The 20,360-nt window shown below is 45.7% G+C and overlaps 1 protein-coding gene across 3 annotated transcripts in view; it reads right to left on the reverse strand.

Moving 5' to 3' along the window:
* The window catches only part of ZZEF1 (zinc finger ZZ-type and EF-hand domain containing 1), a 141,711-nt gene that overhangs the window by 120,538 nt on the left and 813 nt on the right, over positions 1 to 20,360 (reverse strand). For all 3 annotated transcript variants that reach the window (XM_026449094.1, XM_026449095.1, XM_026449096.1), the window contains exon 2: positions 1,450 to 1,594. In XM_026449094.1, the coding sequence (XP_026304879.1) occupies positions 1,450 to 1,594 (145 nt within the window). The remainder of the gene's footprint in view (positions 1 to 1,449; positions 1,595 to 20,360) is intronic.

Genomic DNA, 20,360 nt, shown 5'->3' on the forward strand with positions numbered 1-20,360 from the left:
TTGTTGCCCAGGCTGGAGTGCAATGGCGCGATCTCAGCTCACTGCAATCGCCACCTCTCGGGGTTCAGGTAATTCTCTTGCCTCAGCCTCCCGAAGAGCTGGGATTACAGGCACGCGCCAACACACCTGGCTGATTTTTGTATTTTTAGTAGAGAAGGAGTTTCTCCATGTTGGTCAGGCTGGTTTTGAACTCCCAACCTCAGGTTGGGAACTCTGCCCACCTTGGCCTCCCAAAGTGCTGGGATTACAGGCGTGAGCCACTGTGCCCCGCCGGCACTGCTTAATTTCAAGCTATTTTTATTCTTACTTAAATTTCTGTATATAGTAGTCCTCCCTTATCCACAATTTCAGTTACCTGTGGTCAATAAAGACCCCAAAATAGGTAAGTATGGTACAGATACTGTGAGACAGAGAGAGAGGGGCCATATTCACATAATTTTTATTTGAGTATATTGTTACAATCATTCTATTTTATTGTCAGCTATTGTTATTGACCTTTTTTTTTTTTTGAGTCTCGCTTTGTCACTCAGGCTGGAGTGCAGTGGCGTGATCTCGGTTCACTGCAAGCTCCGCCTCCCGGTTCCCGCCATTCTCCTGCCTCAGTCTCCCGAGTAGCTGGGACTACAGGCGCTTGCACCATACGCAGCTAATTTTTTTGTATTTTCAGTAGAGATGGGGTTTCATTGTGTTAGCCAGGCTGGTCTCAATCTGATCTTGTGATCCACCCGCCTCGGCCTCTCAAAGTGCTGGGATTACAGGCGTGAGTCACTGCACCCGGCCTGACCTCTTCTTATTATGCCTAATTTATACATTAGAGTGTATCGTAAGTATATATGTATCAGAAAAATATATAGTATATATAAGGTTGGGTACTATCCTTGGTTTCAGGCACCCACTGGGGGTGCTGGAACATCTTCCGCATGGGTAAGGAGGGACTACTGTAATAGCTTTCTAAAAAAAAACCACTAAGCGCTTACCACATGCCAAAAAAGAAATGCCCCAAATGTGAGGACAGAGCAGAAATAACACAGAAGGTCCCTGCCCTCATGGAACTATAGTATAGGAGTGAAGACAAACACTTTACTAATAACTGAATAAGGAATTGATCAATTACAATGGTAATATGTTGCAAAAAAGAAAGCAGGATGCTAAGAGAATGAACAGCAAAGGCCAAGGAGGGCTTCTGTAGCGAAATACAGAGAACCAATAAGGAAGGCGGCCACGGGACAAGTGTTCCTGCCATAACACGGTAGAACTGCTTAGCCACCACCGTAGCCTAGTGGGGGATGAAGGAGATGACTATGGGAAATGCTAATTCAGATCACGTGCCTACTGAACGCTGTTGGGGGAGTTTACTGCATGTGGCCACAGTTTTGCCTAATTTCTTTCAATCAGTAGTAGGGCAAAGTTCACTTTGGTTCTGAGACAGCACCGAGATGGAAGGCTCACCTGGAACCAGAGAGCAGGCCTGTAGCTGTCTGATGATGTGGCTCAGCTCCCCCTGCAGATTAGCGCCACTGGAATTCTTGAGGGCCTCCAGCATGTTCTCCGCATCAACTGTCCCATCACCCTCAGCATCAAACTGGGCAAAGGCCTAAAGACAAGAGATGCAAGAAAATCAGAGCTGTTTCAGGTAACTCTTTCTTTTATTTAAAATTCTCAAGACCAGTGATTTATCTATTTTTGGTTTCGGGGAGAAGAGTCCATACATATCAATCAAAGATAAACTTAGAACAGGAACTCACTGTGCTTTGTAGGATGTATGTATGCAAGTACACACGTATACACAATTTTATCATCTTATTTGTATTCCAACCTATATTCCAAGAGAGTAACCGTTTAGTAATCCAAGAGAGTAATGATACAGTAAGTCTCCTTCCCATTAAATAATTTCAGAAGGAAGCAGCCACTGTCAAGTTTTTCAACTGGTTGCGAAGTGCCAGAATACAAAGAATTGGCTTAGAACAGAGGCTCAAGTTTAGCTGGGCTTTTTCTTTTCCTTGTTTGAGACATGAGTTTCACTCTTGTCACACAGGCCAGAGTGCAGTGGCATGATCTTGGCTCACTGCAACCTCTTCCTCCCAGGTTCAAGGGATTCTCCTGCCTCAGCCTCCCGAGTAGCTGGGATTACAGGCACCTACCACAACGCTCAGCTAATTTTATCTTTTTATTTATTTTTTATTTTTTGTATTTTCAGTAGAGATGGGGTGTCACCATGTTGGCCAGGCTGGTCTCGAACTCCTGACCTCAGGTGATCCGCCCGCCTCAGCCTCCCAAAGTGCTGGGATTACAGGCGTGAGCCACTGCATCCGCCTGGGCGTTTTCTTTTAAATACTCTGTGGACACAAGAGCTAACTTGCTTTATCTGTTTCACAGACCTGTTGTTGCTAACTTTTAATCGTAATCTAACTTGCCTCTTGCCCATGTTGGGCCATCTGGGGAACCTGGTAGAGATTTGGTTTAAATCTGCTCTATCATTACTCTGCTATGTGACCTTACCAAAGTTTCTTTACCTCCATAAGCCACAGCTTCTTGATCTGAAAGATGGAGCAAATATTGTCAAACTCCCAGGCTGCTGCCTGGATTAAGTAACAACTGAACAGAGCCCAGTACAGTGAAAGCACATCGGCCCTGTAGCGTTCCCCTTCTCCTTTCTACCCTCACCCTCTGGTGTCCCTGACCCCCTTCCTTTACATCCTACAAGACTTACCTCACTTAGCAACTGCCCTCTCTCCCCAGATTTCAATCCCTTCCTCAACAATGCCTTCTGTCCTTCTGCTGATACACTCACTCACACATTGCTCTCACCATGCAATACTTCAGGAGACTTCAAGCCTCCTTTCCAAGTAACCCTCTCTCTTTCTTTTTTTTTTTTTTTTTTGAGACGGAGTCTCGCTCTGTCGCCCAGGCTGGAGTGCAGTGGCCAGATCTCAGCTCACTGCAAGTTCTGCCTCCCGGGTTTACGCCATTCTCCTGCCTCAGCCTCCCGAGTAGCTGGGACTACAGGTGCCTGCCACCTTGCCCGGCTAGTTTTTTGTATTTTTTAGTAGAGATGAGGTTTCACCGTGTTAGCCAGGATGGTCTCGATCTCCTGACCTCGTGATCCGCCCGTCTCAGCCTCCCAAAGTGCTGGGATTACAGGCTTGAGCCACCGCGCCCGGCCAACCCTCTCTCTTTCTTAAAACTCCTGCCCCTTTTTCTTATTTCTCTCTTCCATGAAATAGGAAAACATCCCACTGAGGTTTCATGACTAACATAAATACCCCTATTTCCATCATAGACCTCTGAACAATGCAGTGTTTAAGAGGAACACATGCAAATTCCTGTATTTGAGTCCAAAAACCATGGGCATAAATGCAGTATGGGGGACAGTGAGCTTAGAAGTAGCATGGAAAAGATCACAGCATTATTTTCGCCTCTGTTCAACTTGGCAAGATTATCCAAAAAGTCAATAGGATCAAAGACTATACTAATCACGGTATAACATCCAAAAGGAGAGGAGGTATTATCTTCTTCTACTCTGACTAGACCAATCAAGAAAGGTGAGTTTGGTTTTGAAGACACACACCAAAAAGAAATGAATGGAAGAGATCAGAGGACAGAACCCACGATAGAGAGACCAGAAACTGTGCCCTGTTGGGGGAATCTTAAGTGCGGGGAAAAGAGGCCTGGGAGTCACACAGTCCTGATGCGCTGTAATGGGGAGGAGGGAAGCAGCAGTTAAAATTAATGTCATTAATGTCATGAACACAAAGAAGGGAACAACAGACCCTGGGGCCTACCTAAGCAGGGAGAGTGAGAGGACAGAGAGGAGCAGAAAAAATAACTACTGGGTACTGGGCTTAGTTGCAATGTGTACAACAAACCCCCGTGACATGAGTTTATGTCTATAACAAAACTGCACATGTATCCCCAAACCTAAAAAGTTAAAAAATAAAAATATGAGGTCGGGCACGGTGGCTCATGCCTGTAATCCCAGCACCTTGGGAGGCTGAGGCGGGCGGATCACCTGAAGTCAGGAGTTTGAAACTAGCCGGCCAACATGGCAAAACCCCATCTCTACTAAAAATACAAAAATTAGCCAGGCGCGGTGGTAGGTGCCTGTAATCCCAGCTACTAGGGAGGCTGAGGCCGGAGAATCGCGTGAACCCGGGAGGTGGAGCTTGCAGTGAGCCAAGCTCTCGCCCTTGCACTCCAGCCTGGGTGACAGAGCGAGACTCCGTCTGAAAAGCAAAAATAAATAAATAAAAATAAAAAGCTGTTGAAAATTAAAATATCACAACAAAACAAAAATCTCAAAGCAAAGGTTGGTGGCCGGGCGCAGTGGCTCAAGCCTGTAATCCCAGCACTTTGGGAGGCCGAGACGGGCAGATCACGAGGTAAGGAGATCGAGACCATCTTGGCTAACACGGTGAAACCTCGTCTCTACCAAAAAAATACAAAAAACTAGCCGGGCGAGGTGGCGGGCGCCTGTAGTCCCAGCTACTCGGGAGGCTGAGGCAGGAGAATGGCGTAAACCCGGGAGGCAGAGCTTGCAGTGAACTGAGATCCAGCCACTGCACTCCAGCCTGGGCAACACAGCAAGACTCCGTCTCAAAAAAAAAAAAAAAAAGCAAAGGTTGGAAGGTGAAGCTGACCAAAGTGCCCACAAAGTAGAGCCAAAAGACGAAACTATGGAAATTGGGAGAGAAAAGCGAAGGAAAATCAGGAGACCAGTTAAAGAGGTCCCACATTAAATAACAGTTTAAGAAAGATGGAACACAGAAAATGCAGGGGAGGAAATCACTATCATTATGATTCAAGATAATTTCCCCAGACTGAAGGACATGAGTTCTGTGACTGCAGGGGCTGATCACCCTACACACAGAATAAAAGTGCATCACAGTGAAATGTGTAAGACTGAGGAAAAAGAGAAGTCCTACTTAGAGGAAGAAGAAACAGTTTCTATGTCAAAAGTCAAGAATCCGAGTGGGACTCAATCGGCAGTCACACAGAAGCCAGAAGGCAATGAAAGCAGTGACTGCAACATTCTAGGGAGTGCTCTTTCTAACCCAGAAGTCTAACCCAGAAGTCTAGGGAGTGCTCTTTCTAACCCAGAAGTCAGCCAAAATCCCATCAGCTGTGAGACAGCAGAATAAAATCATTCTTACATATACAAGGTTCTCGAAAGATGAACTACTTAATCCTTTTTCCAGAAAGCTACCAGAGGATGCAGCCACCAGGATAAAGAAATATGCCAAGATAGGAGAAAAATGGGATCCCAACAAGAGAAAATGAATCCGCAGGATGATAGAGCTTCTCAGATGACATCCGCACAGCAGACATAGAGAGTAACAAATCTAGATTAAAGCAGATCAGAAGGATTCAGGAAATACTTCCTTGAGAAGATGAAGTTGATAGAATGCCCATGTGTTTCAACATATTGAACATTTCTGTTAGAGGAGATTTAGACAACTGGCAGAGAATCTGGGACTAAATTAATGATAAAAGACCAAAAATTAGGAAAATAAAAGGACCTATTCAATTGTTAACTCCAAAGAAAATAAAAAGATGTATAAAAAAAAAAAGGGCCAGATGCAGTGGCTCATGCCTGTAATCCCAGCACTTTGGGAGGCTAAGGTGGGTGGATTGCTTGAGTCCAGGAGTTCAAGACCAGAGTGGGTGATGTGGCAAAACCTCCTCTCTACAAAAATATACAAAAATTAGCCAGGCGTGGTGGCACGCACCTGTAATCCCAGCTAGTCGAGAGGCTGAGGTGGGAGGATCACTTGACCCTAGGAGGTCGAGGCTGCAGTGAGCCAAGATTGCACCACTGTACTCCAGCATGGGAGACAGAGCAAGACCCTGTCTCAAAAAAAGAGAAAAAAAACAAAAACATGGTATTGTATGGCACAGCAATGTAAAGAACTTACGTAATCATAGTAAGGTAAAGGTCAAAGGGAGATTTAAACAAAATGGACAGAATTGTAGCGGGAGGACGGGGACGTGCATGCACGGGCAAGGAAGAGAAGGTGAAAGACAACTCAAGTCTCATCACTGATGGTGAAAATAAAATAGATAAAGCCTACAACTGAGAACAATCACAAAGAACATAAACATATTACTTGGTAATACAGAGTTAAACACTCAAGAACCAGCTAGAGTTGAAAAGTAATTGTTCTTGGGGAATAAGACATTGGGGCAGGACAGCAGGAAACCATTGTTTCTTGTTCAAGTCTTGTCGGCTATATACTGTGCGCATGTACAACTGATAAAAATAAAAGCCTACATTTTCTCCTTTTTTTTTTTTGAGCCACCAGGCTGGAGTACAGTGGTGCGATCCTGGCTCACGTCAACCTCTGCCTCCAGAGTTCAAGCGATTCCCATGCCTCAGCCTCCTGAAGTAGCTGGGATTAAAGGCATGCGCCACCATACGTGGCTAATTTTTGTATTTTTCATAGAGCTGGGTTTTCGCCATGTTGGCCAGGCTGGTCTCGAACTCCTGGCCTCAAGTGATCCACCTGCCTTGGCCTCCCAAAATGCTGGGATTACAGGTGTAAGCCACCTTGCCTGGCCAAAACCAAAATTTTCAGAGTGTCCAAACATGGGGATAGACTGAATGAGATTTAAAACTTTTTTTCTGTAGTGTGATACTTCCTCTCCTCTAAATAAATTTAAGCAGAAATGTACCAACACAAAAAGGTGAAGATCATTAACTGAAAAAAGGAGGTTACAAAAGAATAGTAGAGAATGATCTTACGTTAGTTTGAAGAAAACTAATTTCGAGATCGGCTTAACACTGTGTGTGTGTGTGTGTGTGTGTGTGTGTACGCATAAAAAAGACCTGAAAGAATAAATATTAAAATGTTAATAGTGGACCAGACGAGGTGCCTCACGCCTGTAATCCTAGAACTTTGGGAGGCTGAGGTGGGTGGAACTCACTCACTTGAGGTCAGGAGTTCGAGACCAGCCTGGCCAACATGGTAAAACCCCATTTCTACTAAAAATACAAAAATTAGTCAGGGCTGGTGGCACACACCTGTAGTCCCAGCTACTCGGGAGGCTGAGGCACGAGAATCGTTGGAACCCGGGAGGTGGAGGTTGCAGTGAGCTGAGATCATACCACTGCACTCCAGCCTGGGTGACAGACACTCCATCTCCAAAAAAATAAGATGTTAATAGTGATAATATAATGTTTTGTATTTTTTCTTTTTTTTTTTTGAGACGGAGTCTCGCTCTGTCGCCCAGGCTGGAGTGCAGTGACCGGATCTCAGCTCACTGCAAGCTCCGCCTCCCAGGTTTACGCCATTCTCCTGCCTCAGCCTCCTTAGTAGCTGGGACTACAGGCGCCCGCCACCTCGCCCGGCTAGTTTTTTGTATTTTTTTAGTAGAGACGGGGTTTCACCGTGTTAGCCAGGATGGTCTCGATCTCCTGACCTCGTGATCCGCCCGTCTCAGCCTCCCAAAGTGCTGGGATTATAGGCTTGAGCCACCGCGCCCGGCCGTATTTTCTTATTCTTGCTTATCTGTATTTTTAATTTTCTGAAATCTACATATATTCCTTTGATAATAATAAAAAAGAATTTTTAAACATTAAGAAATTTTGGCTGGGCGCGGTGGCTCAAGCCTGTAATCCCAGCACTTTGGGAGGTCGAGGCAGGTGGATCATGAGGTCAGGAGATCGAGACCATCCTGGGTAACACGGTGAAACCCCATCTCTACTAAAAATACAAAAAATTAGCTGGGTGTGGTGGCAGGTGCCTGTAGTCCCAGCTACTCGGGAGACTGAGGCAGGAGAAGGGCGTAAACCTGGGAGGCGGAGCTTGCAGTGAGCCGAGATCGCGCCACTGCACTCTAGCCTGGGCGACAGAGCAAGACTCCGTCTCAAAAAAAAAAAAAAAAAAAAAAGAAATTTTAAGCACAACCCAAATACAAAAAGTGGAGCAGGCCTGGTGCGGTGGCTCATGCCTGTAATCCCAGCACTTTGGGAGGCGAAGGTGGGTGGATCACGAAGTCAGGAGATCGAGACCATCCTGGCTAACATGGTGAAACCCCGTCCCTACTAAAAATACAAAAAATTAGCTGGACGTGGTGGCGGGCACCTGTAATCCCAGCTACTCAGGAGGCTGAGGTAGGAGAATGTCAGGAACCTGGGAGGTGGAGCTTGCGAAGAGCCGAGAGCACACCACTGCACTCCAGTCTGGACGAGAGCCAGACTCTGTCTCAAAAAAAAAAAAAAAAAAAAATGTGGAGCAGGTGGGGGAAGGAGGAGGTGGCACAGAGCACAGTCTCGTATTCCCTGAGGCCTCGTGGTGTGACCACTACACTACCAGATACTAGGTCCTTACCAACTTGTTCATATTATAGCATACTGAGAAAATAATGATACTTGTAAGACTCAAGGTCTGAGGAGATGAGCACAGCTATCATTCATTCGGTTGGGAATGACACACAGACTGGGAAACTCTGCATCAACATTTGGGCACTCGTTAAACGCCAGGCACTGAGGAGAGCATTTTATATGCTACGATGTCATTTATTCCTCATAACAGTAACAGTACTATTAACCTCCCCATCTTACAGTTGTCCAGAGAGGTCAGGTAACTTGCCTGAGGTCACGCAGCTAGTGTTTGCATCTAAGGCTCCAGGGTTCGTGGTCTTCACCACAACTCCCTTCTCCTTCCTTTGACCAGAAAACCCCGGAATTCCTTACCGTCTGGAGACCAAACGCTTGAAACCTCTTAGCGCCGTTACTTTCCTCCATCTGTAAAACTTGCTCTCAGCACCTTCTGTCCAGGTGAACTCCGATCAACTCTAGAAGTGAGACTCACTCCCTCTAAATCTCAAGGTAGTGCTCAAGTCCTCCTTCCACCAAAACTTCCACAAATCAAGCACTCCCTGCACCTCCAACTTCCTACACAATTCCTGCTGTGTATCGCTAATAACAATTCTATACAACCAAGGCTATAAAAATAGTGACATTTTTGCTATCTTTTTTTTTTTTTCTTTTTGAGACAGGGTCTCCATGTACCACCCAGGCTAGAGTGCAGGAGTGTGATCCCAGCTCACTGCAGCCTTCATCTCCCAGGTTCAAGTGGTTCTCCCACCTCAGCCTCCTGAGTGGCTGGGACACACTCAGCTAGTTTTTTATTTCTTTTGTAGAAACAAAGTCTCACTTTGTTTACCCAAACTGGTCTCGAACTCCTGGGGTCAAGCAATCCTCCTGCTCTGGCCTGGCAGACTGCTGAGTTTATAGGGATGAGCCACTGTGCCAGGCTATTTTTGTTATTTTTAATAGATTCTATTGATTTGTCAATAGTGAATGAATATGATAAAAGGGATTTCGAACAAAACAAAAACAAATAATTTCGGCTACGAAAAAAATTACCACAGCTTTGTGAACAGCTTCACCAAATAATTATGTAATTTCCTAACACTCAGAAACTGACTGTCTTAAGAAAAGAAATGTTCAGGTTCGCTACCCAGGAGTCTGAGGTGGGAAGATGACTTGAGCCTGCGAGTTCAAGGCTGCAGTGAGCTGTGGTCATACCGCTGCACTCCAGCCTGGGTGACAGAGACAGAAACTGGTTTTTGTTTTTTAAGTATGTTTACATAGTCTCCCTAAACCTCAGCTTCCTCGTTAAGCTTGGGTTTTCTGGACTGTAAAATGGACTTAGATGTGAAACAGGGTTTAGTGAGGATTAAGCAGGATAATAACGTAAACAAATTCTGTAAACTAAAGAGTACCCTACGTTACCTATTGCCATCCGTTTTTAACTTTAAATGTATTTTCAAAATCCTGGCCAAAAGACTTTACAGAAGCCCATTTACTCATACATTCATCCAGCACTGTCTAGTAAGTTGCCATTATATATATGCACACACACACACACAATATTAATATTACGTTATATGAATATTATATTATATATAATACATGTGTGCATATATATAATGGCAACTCATCAGATTATATGTTATATTAATATGCATTATATATTATATATATTTTAATATATATATACCTGATCCTGTGCTTGGTTCTGTGGATACAAAGATGAATAGGGCACACACAGTCCTTTCCCTTCAAAACCCTCACAGCCTAGAAGACAGATCTGTAAACCAACAGCAGCAGCGTAATAGGTGTGCTAATTATGATACGAGAACTAAGAGTATCAACTATTTACAACAGCCAATGTTCGTGAGCACCAGGCAGAGTTCTAAGCCCTTCACATGGATCAACTCATATTTTCCACAACAACTCTAAAGGTAGGTACTACCTTTTTGCTGGTGAGCAACAGAGAGGTTAAGTATTTTGTTTAAGGCATACGGTGAGTACATGATGCAGCTTGAATGTGAATCCTGGACTGATTCCAGATGCCACAATTAACCACTATACCAAGGGCCAACAGTCATTCCAGGGATGAGAAGTCCAGGACGGGGAGGTGCATTTGGGGAAATGGCCCAGAGAAAAACAACCCTTAAACTACGCTTTAATGGATAACTAGGAGTTTGAAAGTATATGGCGAGGGAGAGGCAATCTCGGGTTGAGGGGACAGAGTGTGAGCATACATAAAGACTTCATGGCAGATGGTGAGAACTATAACCTGCCTGGTGTGGCTGGAAAGGAACAGGGCAGGTGATGAAGACAGAGCCAGAGGTCAGAATAAAAAAAGCCTGGCAGACCCAGGATGAAGAGCTCAGATATTACAGTAAGGGCACCATGGAGCCACTGGAGACTTTTTTTTTTTTTGAGACAGAGTCTTGCTCCGTCGCCCAGGCTGGAGAGCAGTGGCGCGATCTCAGCTCACTACAAGCTCCGCCTCCCAGGTTTACGCCATTCTCCTGCCTCAGCCTCCTGAGTAGCTGGGACTACAGGTGCCCGCCACCTCGCCCAGCTAGTTTTTTGTATTTTTTAGTAGAGACGGGGTTTCACTGTGTTAGCCAGGATGGTCTCGATCTCCTGACCTTGTGATCCGCCCGTCTCGGCCTCCCAAAGTGCTGGGATTACAGGCTTGAGCCACCGCGCCCGGCCAACCACTGGAGACTATTAAGGGTGGAGAGCGTTGATCATCCCAGAACTACGTAAGTTCTCTTGTGTATAGGACCTACAAATCTCTTAAAGTATGTGCCTTTGTGCCGGGCGCAGTGGCTCACGCTTGTAATCCCAGCACTTTGGGAGCCCAAGGCGGGTGGATCGCTTGAACCCAGGAGCTCAAGACCAGCCTGGGTAATATGATGAAACCCCGTTTCTACTGAAAACAAAAAAATTAGCCTGGCATGGTGGGGGGCACCTGTAGTCCCAGCTACTTAGGAGGCTGAGGCAGGAGAATTCCTTGAACCCGGAGGTGGAGGTTGCAGTGAGCTGAAATCACACCACTGCACTGTAGCCTGGGCAACAGAGTGAGACTCCATCTAAAAAAAAAAAAAAAAAAAGTGCCTCTGTACTGCCTGAATCCGTTCTCTGGTGTCTCTGAGAGTGGTCAGTCACCTTTCGTTATACACCAAGAAACAATGCAATACTTTTTCTCATCAGTTACAACATACTCTGATATTTTCTCTATTGTTTTTTTTTTTTGAGACAGTCTCGCTCCGTCGCCAGGCTGGGTGCGATCTTGGCTCACTGCAACCTCCGCCTCCCGGGTTCAAGCGATTCTCCTGCCTAAGCCTCCCGAGTAGCTGGGACTATAGGTGCATGCCACCAGGCTCAGCTAATTTTTGTATTTTTAGTAAAGACGGGGTTTCACCTTGTTGGCCAGGGTGGTCTCGATCTCTTGACCTTGTGATCCACCGGCCTTGGCCTCCCAAAGTGCTGGCATTACAGGCATGAGCCACCACGCCTGGCTTGATATTTTTTTTTCTTTTTTTTTTTTTTTGAGGTGGAGTCTCGCTCTGTCGCCTGGACTGGAGTGCAGTGGCCGGATCTCAGCTCACTGCAAGCTCCGCCTCCTGGGTTCACGCCATTCTCCTGCCTCAGCCTCCCGAGTAGCTGGGACTACAGGCGCCCGCCACCTCGCCCGGCTAGTTTTTGTATTTTTAGTAGAGATGGGGTTTCACCGTGTTAGCCAGGATGGTCTCGATCTCCTGACCTCGTGATCCGCCCGTCTCGGCCTCCCAAAGTGCTGGGATTACAGGCTTGAGCCACCGCGCCCAGCCGCCTGCCTTGATATTTTCTATTCCATTCTATTCTGTTTCATTTTTTTAATAAGCAGGTTAAGACTCACTAAATAGATTTCCAACCCACTAAAGGGGCAGTATGAAACACATTGCCTTTGGAATGTGGGGCCCAAACTCATCTCAGTACTCTAGGTCTAGTCTAACAGTGCAAAGCAGAGTAAGTCTACCTTTGTCTCCCTAAAACCAGAGTAACACTCCCTGTTTCCATGAAGCCGACATCCATCTCCACACAGATGCTACCTGGTCTCTGTACTCTTCCTCTTCCTCCCTAATTCAGGGCTCTTCCTGTAGCACCTTCCCACTATGTGCTCTGCCACCCACATGACACTATTTTGGCAGCACCCAAGTGCAGGCACTGTGACAGGCACCAGGTGGGAGATAAAAAGTTTAACAGTGTCTAACTAAAACAAGAAACCTGGATTACAGGATTGTGACAGATTTACCACTTATTCTCCATGATGAGATCTGGAACAAGACTCTTGGCCTCCTGAAGTCTCAATTCGGCATCTTGCCCAACCTTTTTTCCCCCTAGCTTGTTGTAAGGATCCAAAAGATCATGAACAAGATGATGCCTAGTAAACTTCAAAAAAACATTATTACAGCCAGGTGTGGTGGCTCACGCCTGTAATTCCAGCACTTTGGGAAGCCGAGGCAGGTGGATCACCTGAGGTCAGGAGTTTGAGACCAGCCTGGCCAACATGGTGAAACCCTGTCTCTACTAAAAATACAAAAAATTAGCCGGGTGTGGTAGCAGGCACCTGTAATCCCAGCTACTCAGGAGGCTGAGACAGGAGAATCACTTGAACCCAGGAGGCAGAGGTTGCAGTGAGCAGAGATCGCGCCATTGCACTCCAGCCTGGGTGACAAGAGCGAGACTCTGTTTCCAAAAAAAAAAGGCCAGGTGCGGTGGCTCACACCTGCAATCCCAGCAGTTTGGGAGGCCAAGGCGGGCAGATCACAAGTTCAGGAGATTGAGACCATCCTGGCTTACATGGTGAAACTCCATCTCTACTAAAAAAAATACAAAAAATTAGCTGGGTGTGGTGGCACTCGCCTGTAGTACCAGCTACTCAGAAGGCTGAGGCAGGAGAATCGCCTGCACCCAGGAGGCAGAGGTTGCAGTGAGCCAAGATTGTGCCACTACACTCCAGCATGGGTGACAGAGCAAGACTCCATCTAAAAAAAAAAAAAAACAGTTAAGTTATTACAATCTAGTTAGAAAGCCATATTGATCCACTTTGTGGACAAGAGACAGAAAAGTGGGCTGGCTGAACTACAGATTTCCATCTCTTTGCCTTAGCCTGAGGACAGCATGAGAAAGGCTCAGGCCCTCATCCATTCCTGTTTAATCTCCTTAACCACTACTGGGATCAAGACCACGTTACATACATGAAAATGGTTACCAAAAGCCTCACACACCAGGCCAGGAGCGGTGGACCACCCCTGTGATCACAGCACTTTGGGAGGCCGAGGCGGGCGGACTGCTTGGAGCTCAAGAGCTTGAGACCAGCCTGGGGAACACAGCGAAACCTCATCTCCACAAAAAACACAAAAATTAGCTGGGTGTTTGGTGGTGTGCACATTAGTCCCAGCTACTCAGGAGGCTGAGACTGGAGAATCGCTTGAGGCTGGGAAGTGGAGGTTGCAATGAGCTGAGATCGCAACACTAGAATGCAATGCACTGGCTTAAATAAGAAGGCTGCATGGCGGCTCCACTTGAAAGAAACACACTCCATCAGTCAAAAACTGGATCTGATCTTACTTCTGCCACTGACTGGGTGGGTCACATATCCAAGGCCACGGGTTACTCATCTGTAAGAATGTCCTTGTCTACCCAGCACTTTGAGAGGCTGAGGCAGGTGGATCACTTGAAGCCAGGAGTTAGGGATCAGCTTGGCCAACATGGCGAAACCCCATCTCTACCAAAAATGAAAAACATATATATATACTAGCCGGGTGTGGTGGTGTACGCCCGTAGTCCCAGTTACTCGGGAAGATGATGCAGGAGAATCACTTGAACCTGGGAAGCGGAGGTTGCAGTGAGCTGAGATTGCACCACTGCACTCCAGCCTGAGTGACAGAGAAAGACTCTGTCTCAAAAAAAAAAAAAAAAAAAGAAAGAAAGAAAGAAAAGAATATCCTTATCTAAAACAAAGTATTTAAAGAGCTGTAGGTTGGGCGCAGTGGCTCACGCCTGTAATCCCAACACTTTGGGAGGCTGAGGCGGGTGGTTCACCTGAGGTCAGGAGTTTCAGACCAGTCTGGCTAACATAGTGAAACCCGTCTCTACTAAAAATGCAGAAATTAGCCAGACACGGGGGCAGGTGCCTGTAATCCCAGCTAATCGGGAGGCTGAGGCAGGAGAATCGCTTGAAACTGGGAGGCGGAGGTTGTAGTGAGCCGATACTGTGCCACTGCACTCCAGCCTGGGTGACAGAGTGAGACTGTCTCAAAAAAAAAAAAAAAAAAAAAAAAAAAAAAGACTGTTACAGAGGCTGGAATACACACTTGGAACTGAACTACAACCACAGAAAACAGTAACAGTACCAATTACAACACTTACTGAGCACTGAGCAGGTGAGCTTGTTTTAATGGGTGAGGCAACTGAGACACTGTGGTCAAGTAAGTTGACCAAAGTCACCTGGCTTGAGAATGGTGGAACTAGAACTTGCTCACAAGCAGGTTGGCTCGAGGCCCAATTCTCAAGCTCAGTCTAAAGAACAGCAGAATGAGCAGACTCGTAACATGGCAAACCTGCTGATGCGGTGACAAGTTAACTACACCCGCCCAGGTTGTTATGAAAGGGGTCCCTTTTCGGAGGAGGGGAGGGGCAGCTTGCAGGCAATGAGTACCAAGGTCCCAGCCAGTTCAGGCTCTAGACTAGGTGCTACAGTATCACTCTCAAAATGTGCCACCCTCTCACTTCAGTGTATTTGCATATGCTATGCCTTTCAAACGGAGTATCCCCTTCTTCCTTTGCCAGGCAAATTCTTCCAGCCTCTCAAGCCTTGTTTTGGTGAAGCCTTTCTCAGACTCCATGCTGCTGGTAAGTGCTTCTCTGTGGTCCTTGAAACTGGAGTGGGCTTAGGATGGAGCAAGGAGCAGATGGGAGAGGACAGCAAAGGACAAAATTCCCACACACATGGGAAACGGGATAATGAAGTGGCTGCTTAAAGAGCACTGGGAGACAAGGGTAGAAGGTATAAGAGTGTAAAGGCTGCTCCACTATTCAGACGTGATTCTGAAGGCAATGGGGAGCCACTGAAGTTTCTAAAGTAAGGCAGTACCATGGTGAGGTGGTATTCTGGAAATCAGGGAGAGACAAAAGAGCTGTGTGGCCTTTCCTCCAAAGCTCTCCTAAGTCATGAATTTCTCCAAAGAAACCAATACCATCAACTCTCCCACAGCAAAGCATGCAAAGCCGAAGTAAGCAAAAATAATCTCCACTCGGCCAGGCGCGGTGGCTCAAGCCTGTAATCCCAGCACTTTCGGAGGCTGAGGCGGGCGGATCACAAGGTCAGGAAATCGAGACCATCCTGGCTAACATGGTGAAACTCCGTCTCTACTAAAAAATATGAAAAATTAGCTGGACATGGTGGTGGGCACCCGTAGTCCCAGCTAATCAGGAGGCTGAGGCAGGAGAATGGCGTGAACCTGGGAAGTGGAGCTTGCAGTAAGCCAAGATTGCGCCACTGCACTCCAGCCTGGGCGACAGAGACTCCGTCTCAAAATAATCATCATCTCCGCTCACCAAGGATCTTTCCTGTACTGCCTTATCACCATCCACAGCCAGCCATCCCTTACCAAAGACATCCTGTGTACAATGGTAGTGCAGGCAGGTGGCTGGCGGCCTCACAGCCTAGCTGCACGACAAGGCCAGACAGTATGCTCTAAGTGCCAAAGGATCTGTACAGAACAGGTAACAGGAGCCTCAGGTGTAGGGCTGAAAACACCATTAAGGAGACACTATCTGAATCAAGCCACAGAAGACATGGTGCTGACCAGGTGACAGTGCCAAGGTGGGGAATCTTCAAGAACTGATAGCAAGGTCCATACATAGGACAAAGCAGGCATCCCACTAGCCAGCACAGGGCTCGTGTGGGGGGAAGATAAATTAGGTAAGGGAGTTAGGGACAAAGCAGGTATCCCACTAGCTAGCACAGGGCTGGTGCAGGTGGGGAAGGGAAATTAGGTAAGGGAATTAGGCTGATGTATGGGCTTCAACCAATTCAGACAAATACATATTTGGTCCCTCAGGTAGTGGAGAGCCGAGGGCTCCCGGCTGAGGGCAAGAAAAGCTGGCAGCCTGCTGTTGCTTTATGGTGCACACACACAGCTCTTACAGTCTATAGTCTTAAGAGGGCAGATAATCGCATCTGCATATTCCTATGGGCAGAGTTCCTGGGCTCGAAGCCATTCTAAATAAGTTGACTAATACTTTTCACATAATAATACGAAGATGGGCACAGGGCTTTTCTACAAACTTCCTGTAAACCCAAAAGTGCCTAAGAACCTTTTAAAGTTTTCACGAAAACCGTATTTAACTGTTTCCTTCAATGTCAAGAAATATTTTATTATTGAAAGGTTACAGACTGAATATAAAATATGAGGTTTGAGCGTGTGTGGACTACACCTTCCACAGTCTCCCAAAGCCCCTGGGCGTTGGCAGCCACCCAGGACTGTGCTAAGATGATGAACAGAGATGAATCAAAAAGGCCCTTCCCTTACCGCTTAGCACCCCACGGATTTCACAAAGCAGGCACCAAAACTCTGTGGCAAATTAGTAAAACAGGACCTATTCATATGAAATTTCACTTTAGGGCCATCTGTTATCACCCTGTGCTCAGCATGCTTTTCTGCCCTAGATTTTCTAGAATCATACTCCAAGGGTATAAATATCTAATCTATAACCTCTGATGTGAAATAAGAACTTAATTTTAATTCTTTTTCCCCTCTACATGGCAGTCCATTAAATATTGCTCCCTGTGAACAAACTAAAGAGTCCTTTCTCCCTGGACCACACCTACCACGAGAAAAGGTGTGTTGTACTATAAAATGATAAGGCTTCAGACTTTGGTCCATGGTCCAACTCCAAGAACTTCTTTTTAACACCTCCTCAAGTAACTGAGGTCACAGGAATGTGAAAGCAAGACAGCTGTGTGGACACGAATGGCAGTGTAAGCTGGGAAGCCAAAGAAGAAACATGGAACACTTGGAAACTCTCAGCATTATAATAAACCAGGCACAGCCATAGCAATTGTTCTACCATGATAGCTCTCATAAAAATGAATGAGGGAAACAACTTGTCATTTTAGTCGCTACTATAAAGACATTTTATTATTTCACAAGCCCTTCATCTTGTAGTAAAATATAGCAATAAACTCTCAAAAGCTTAGATGTAGATTAACAACACAGAATTAACTGTGTAAGTATATACAAAAGTATATACTTACTCAAGTGTAAGGATAGACATTTTTAAAGCACAGAATCAAACACATGGCTAATTCTTACATTGTTTGGCTAGTCCTAACTTACTAGTCTTTACAGACAGAGCAGCCATCGTGAGATTATCGGGAGAGGGTAGCCACTGTGAGATTATCACGATCAGGTTTTTTTTTTTTTTGAGGCGGAGTCTCGCTCTGTTGCCCGGACTGGAGTGCAGTGGCCCGATCTCAGCTCACTGCAAGCTCCGCCTCCCGGGTTTATGCCATTCTCCTGCCTCAGCCTCCCAAGTAGCTGGGACTACAGGCGCCCGCCACCTCGCCCGGCTACTTTTTGTATTTTTAGTAGAGACGGGGTTTCACCGTGTTAGCCAGGATGGTCTTGATCTCCTGACCTCGTGATCCACCCGTCTCGGCCTCCCAAAGTGCTGGGATTACAGGCTTGAGCCACCGCGCCCGGCCACGATCAGGTTTTTAAACCTTGGCTAAGCCTCACTCACAGAATTGTACGACCTAGCTATGGGAATCAAAGACTGCCAAACATAACTCAGTATCTTCTCTCCCCTTCCTCAATAATTAAGTCCTGAGTTTTAGCTGAATATATGGCCGTGGAAAAAGAATCCCAGCCTCTTCTACAGCTGAATGCAGCCATGGGACTGAATTTTGGCCTATGGGATGTAAGTGGTGCCCGTAAGAGAGTGAGCATGGCTCTTTCCTTCCCTTTTCCCTTTCTTGCTTGTTGGAATGTGGAAAATGACAGGAGAAGGAGTCAACAGAATTACTAAGTGGAAGATGTCTGTGGAGGATGACAGCACAAGATGGATGAAGCCATGTCCCTGATGATGATAAAACTGCCACATAAACCCTGGACTGCCTACCTGAACATTTTCATAAGAAAGCAGCTTCTTTGTTTAAATCACTGGTGCATTAGGTTTTCTGTCCCTTGAAAAAGATTTGTCTATCCCTAATACACCATACCAGACTTCTTCCAGATTCTCTGGACTTTGGACTTTTGTGGATACAATTTCCTCTGCCTGAAACGCTGTTACTACCTCCTGTAACACTGTCTGCTTTCAACATTCACCTGTGGGCTGAAATGCTACGTTCTCAGGTAACTCTTGCTTGAGCCCTAGGTGAGGTCAAATACACTTGTTACTTATTCCTTATATCTTCCCTTGGTTAACATTCACCATATCTTACAATTACTGGGTTAATACCTGTCTCTTCCACCACACTACATACTCTTTAAGAGCAAGTACCTGCTTTGTCCACTATCATCCAAGTGAGTGGCACTCAATATACGCCCAATAAACATTTGCTCAGTGAACAACAACGCCACAACCCCTCAGTGATTTCTGAACCACACCTTGACCTTATGAACTCCACACAAAGTTCTATTTCTGTCAGATCTCATCTCAGAATGTAAACAGTGTTTCTCTCCATTTGCCTTTGCACAAATCTGCCAAGTGCCAACTCCTTGAACAGTTCTGTATGGTTCTTTCCACTACCACTTCATATTCTCATAATACAGATAGATACTAGAGGGAAGGTGCTACATGTATTCTTGGAAAAAAAAAAAAAAAAAAGGAGATCTTTCACTAACTAATATGACTTTTTTTTTTTTTTTTTTCTTTTGAGACAGAGTCTCGCTCTGTGGACCAGGCTGGAGTGCAGTGGTGCGATCTTGGCTCACTGCAACCTCACCCTCCTGGGTTCAAGCGATTCTCCCACCTCAGCCTCCCAAGTAGCTGGGATTACAGGCACCCACCACCAGGCCCAACTAATTTTTGTATTTTTAGTAGAGATGGGGTTTCACCATGTTGGCCAGGCTGGTCTCGAATTCCTGACCTCAGATGATCCTCCCGCTTCAGCCTCCCAAAGTGCTGGGATTACAGGCATGAGCCACCACACCCAGCCATGACTATTACTTTTAAGGGCTGGGATGCCTTAAAGGCACTTTTTTCATAAGAAACACACAAACTACATTATCTGAATTCTGGCCATGTACAGGAAGACATTCTTAAAATATTTTAAAAGCCTCTGATTTTAAAGTAAACAGAATCGTTTAAAGGCATTACCAATACCTGCTGGTTTACTGCTTTATGTACTCACCCTTTGTGGCCACTGAAGATTCTACATGGTTGGCTGACTGACTCATTTTCACAAATTAAGTACCTTTTTTGTCATACCGTGGAGTTAAAAGAAATAGGATCCCAGGAAGGAGGTAGTGAGACATTAAAAACAAAAAATAGGGTGGGATGCTGAACTTAATACTTGGGTGATGGGATGATCTGTGGAGTAAACCACCATGGCACAAGTTTACCTATGTAACAAATCTGCAAATCCAAATCCTGCACGTGTACACCTGAATTTAAAATAAAAATTGAAAGAAAAAAAAAAAAGCAAGAGATCCAGGTGATAGTCTCAGTTTTACTAATGATTCACTGGGTAACCCTGGATCAGTCTTCTTAACTCGAAGTGAAGTACCCAGTAGATAACTTCCAAGATGCCTTCCAAGGAAAACATTTTGTTGCCACATCAATTTGCTCTTAATGATTTAGCAGATATGATCTTGGTGATTATATGAAGAACCGTATAATTACAAGCACTCACTTGTAATTGTGAAATGACGTAGGAAACCTGGGACTTGCCTATCAGTTTCAGATCCTATGAAGGTTTAAATGAGTCTAACATACAGTTCTTTAAGGGTCTACAAACCGATGTGTATTCTGGGAAAGCTAGTTTTTGCGTCAGGAGGATAGG

Source organism: Piliocolobus tephrosceles, chromosome 16 (genome assembly GCF_002776525.5).
Source record: "Piliocolobus tephrosceles isolate RC106 chromosome 16, ASM277652v3, whole genome shotgun sequence".
Lineage (NCBI taxonomy): Eukaryota > Metazoa > Chordata > Mammalia > Primates > Cercopithecidae > Piliocolobus > Piliocolobus tephrosceles.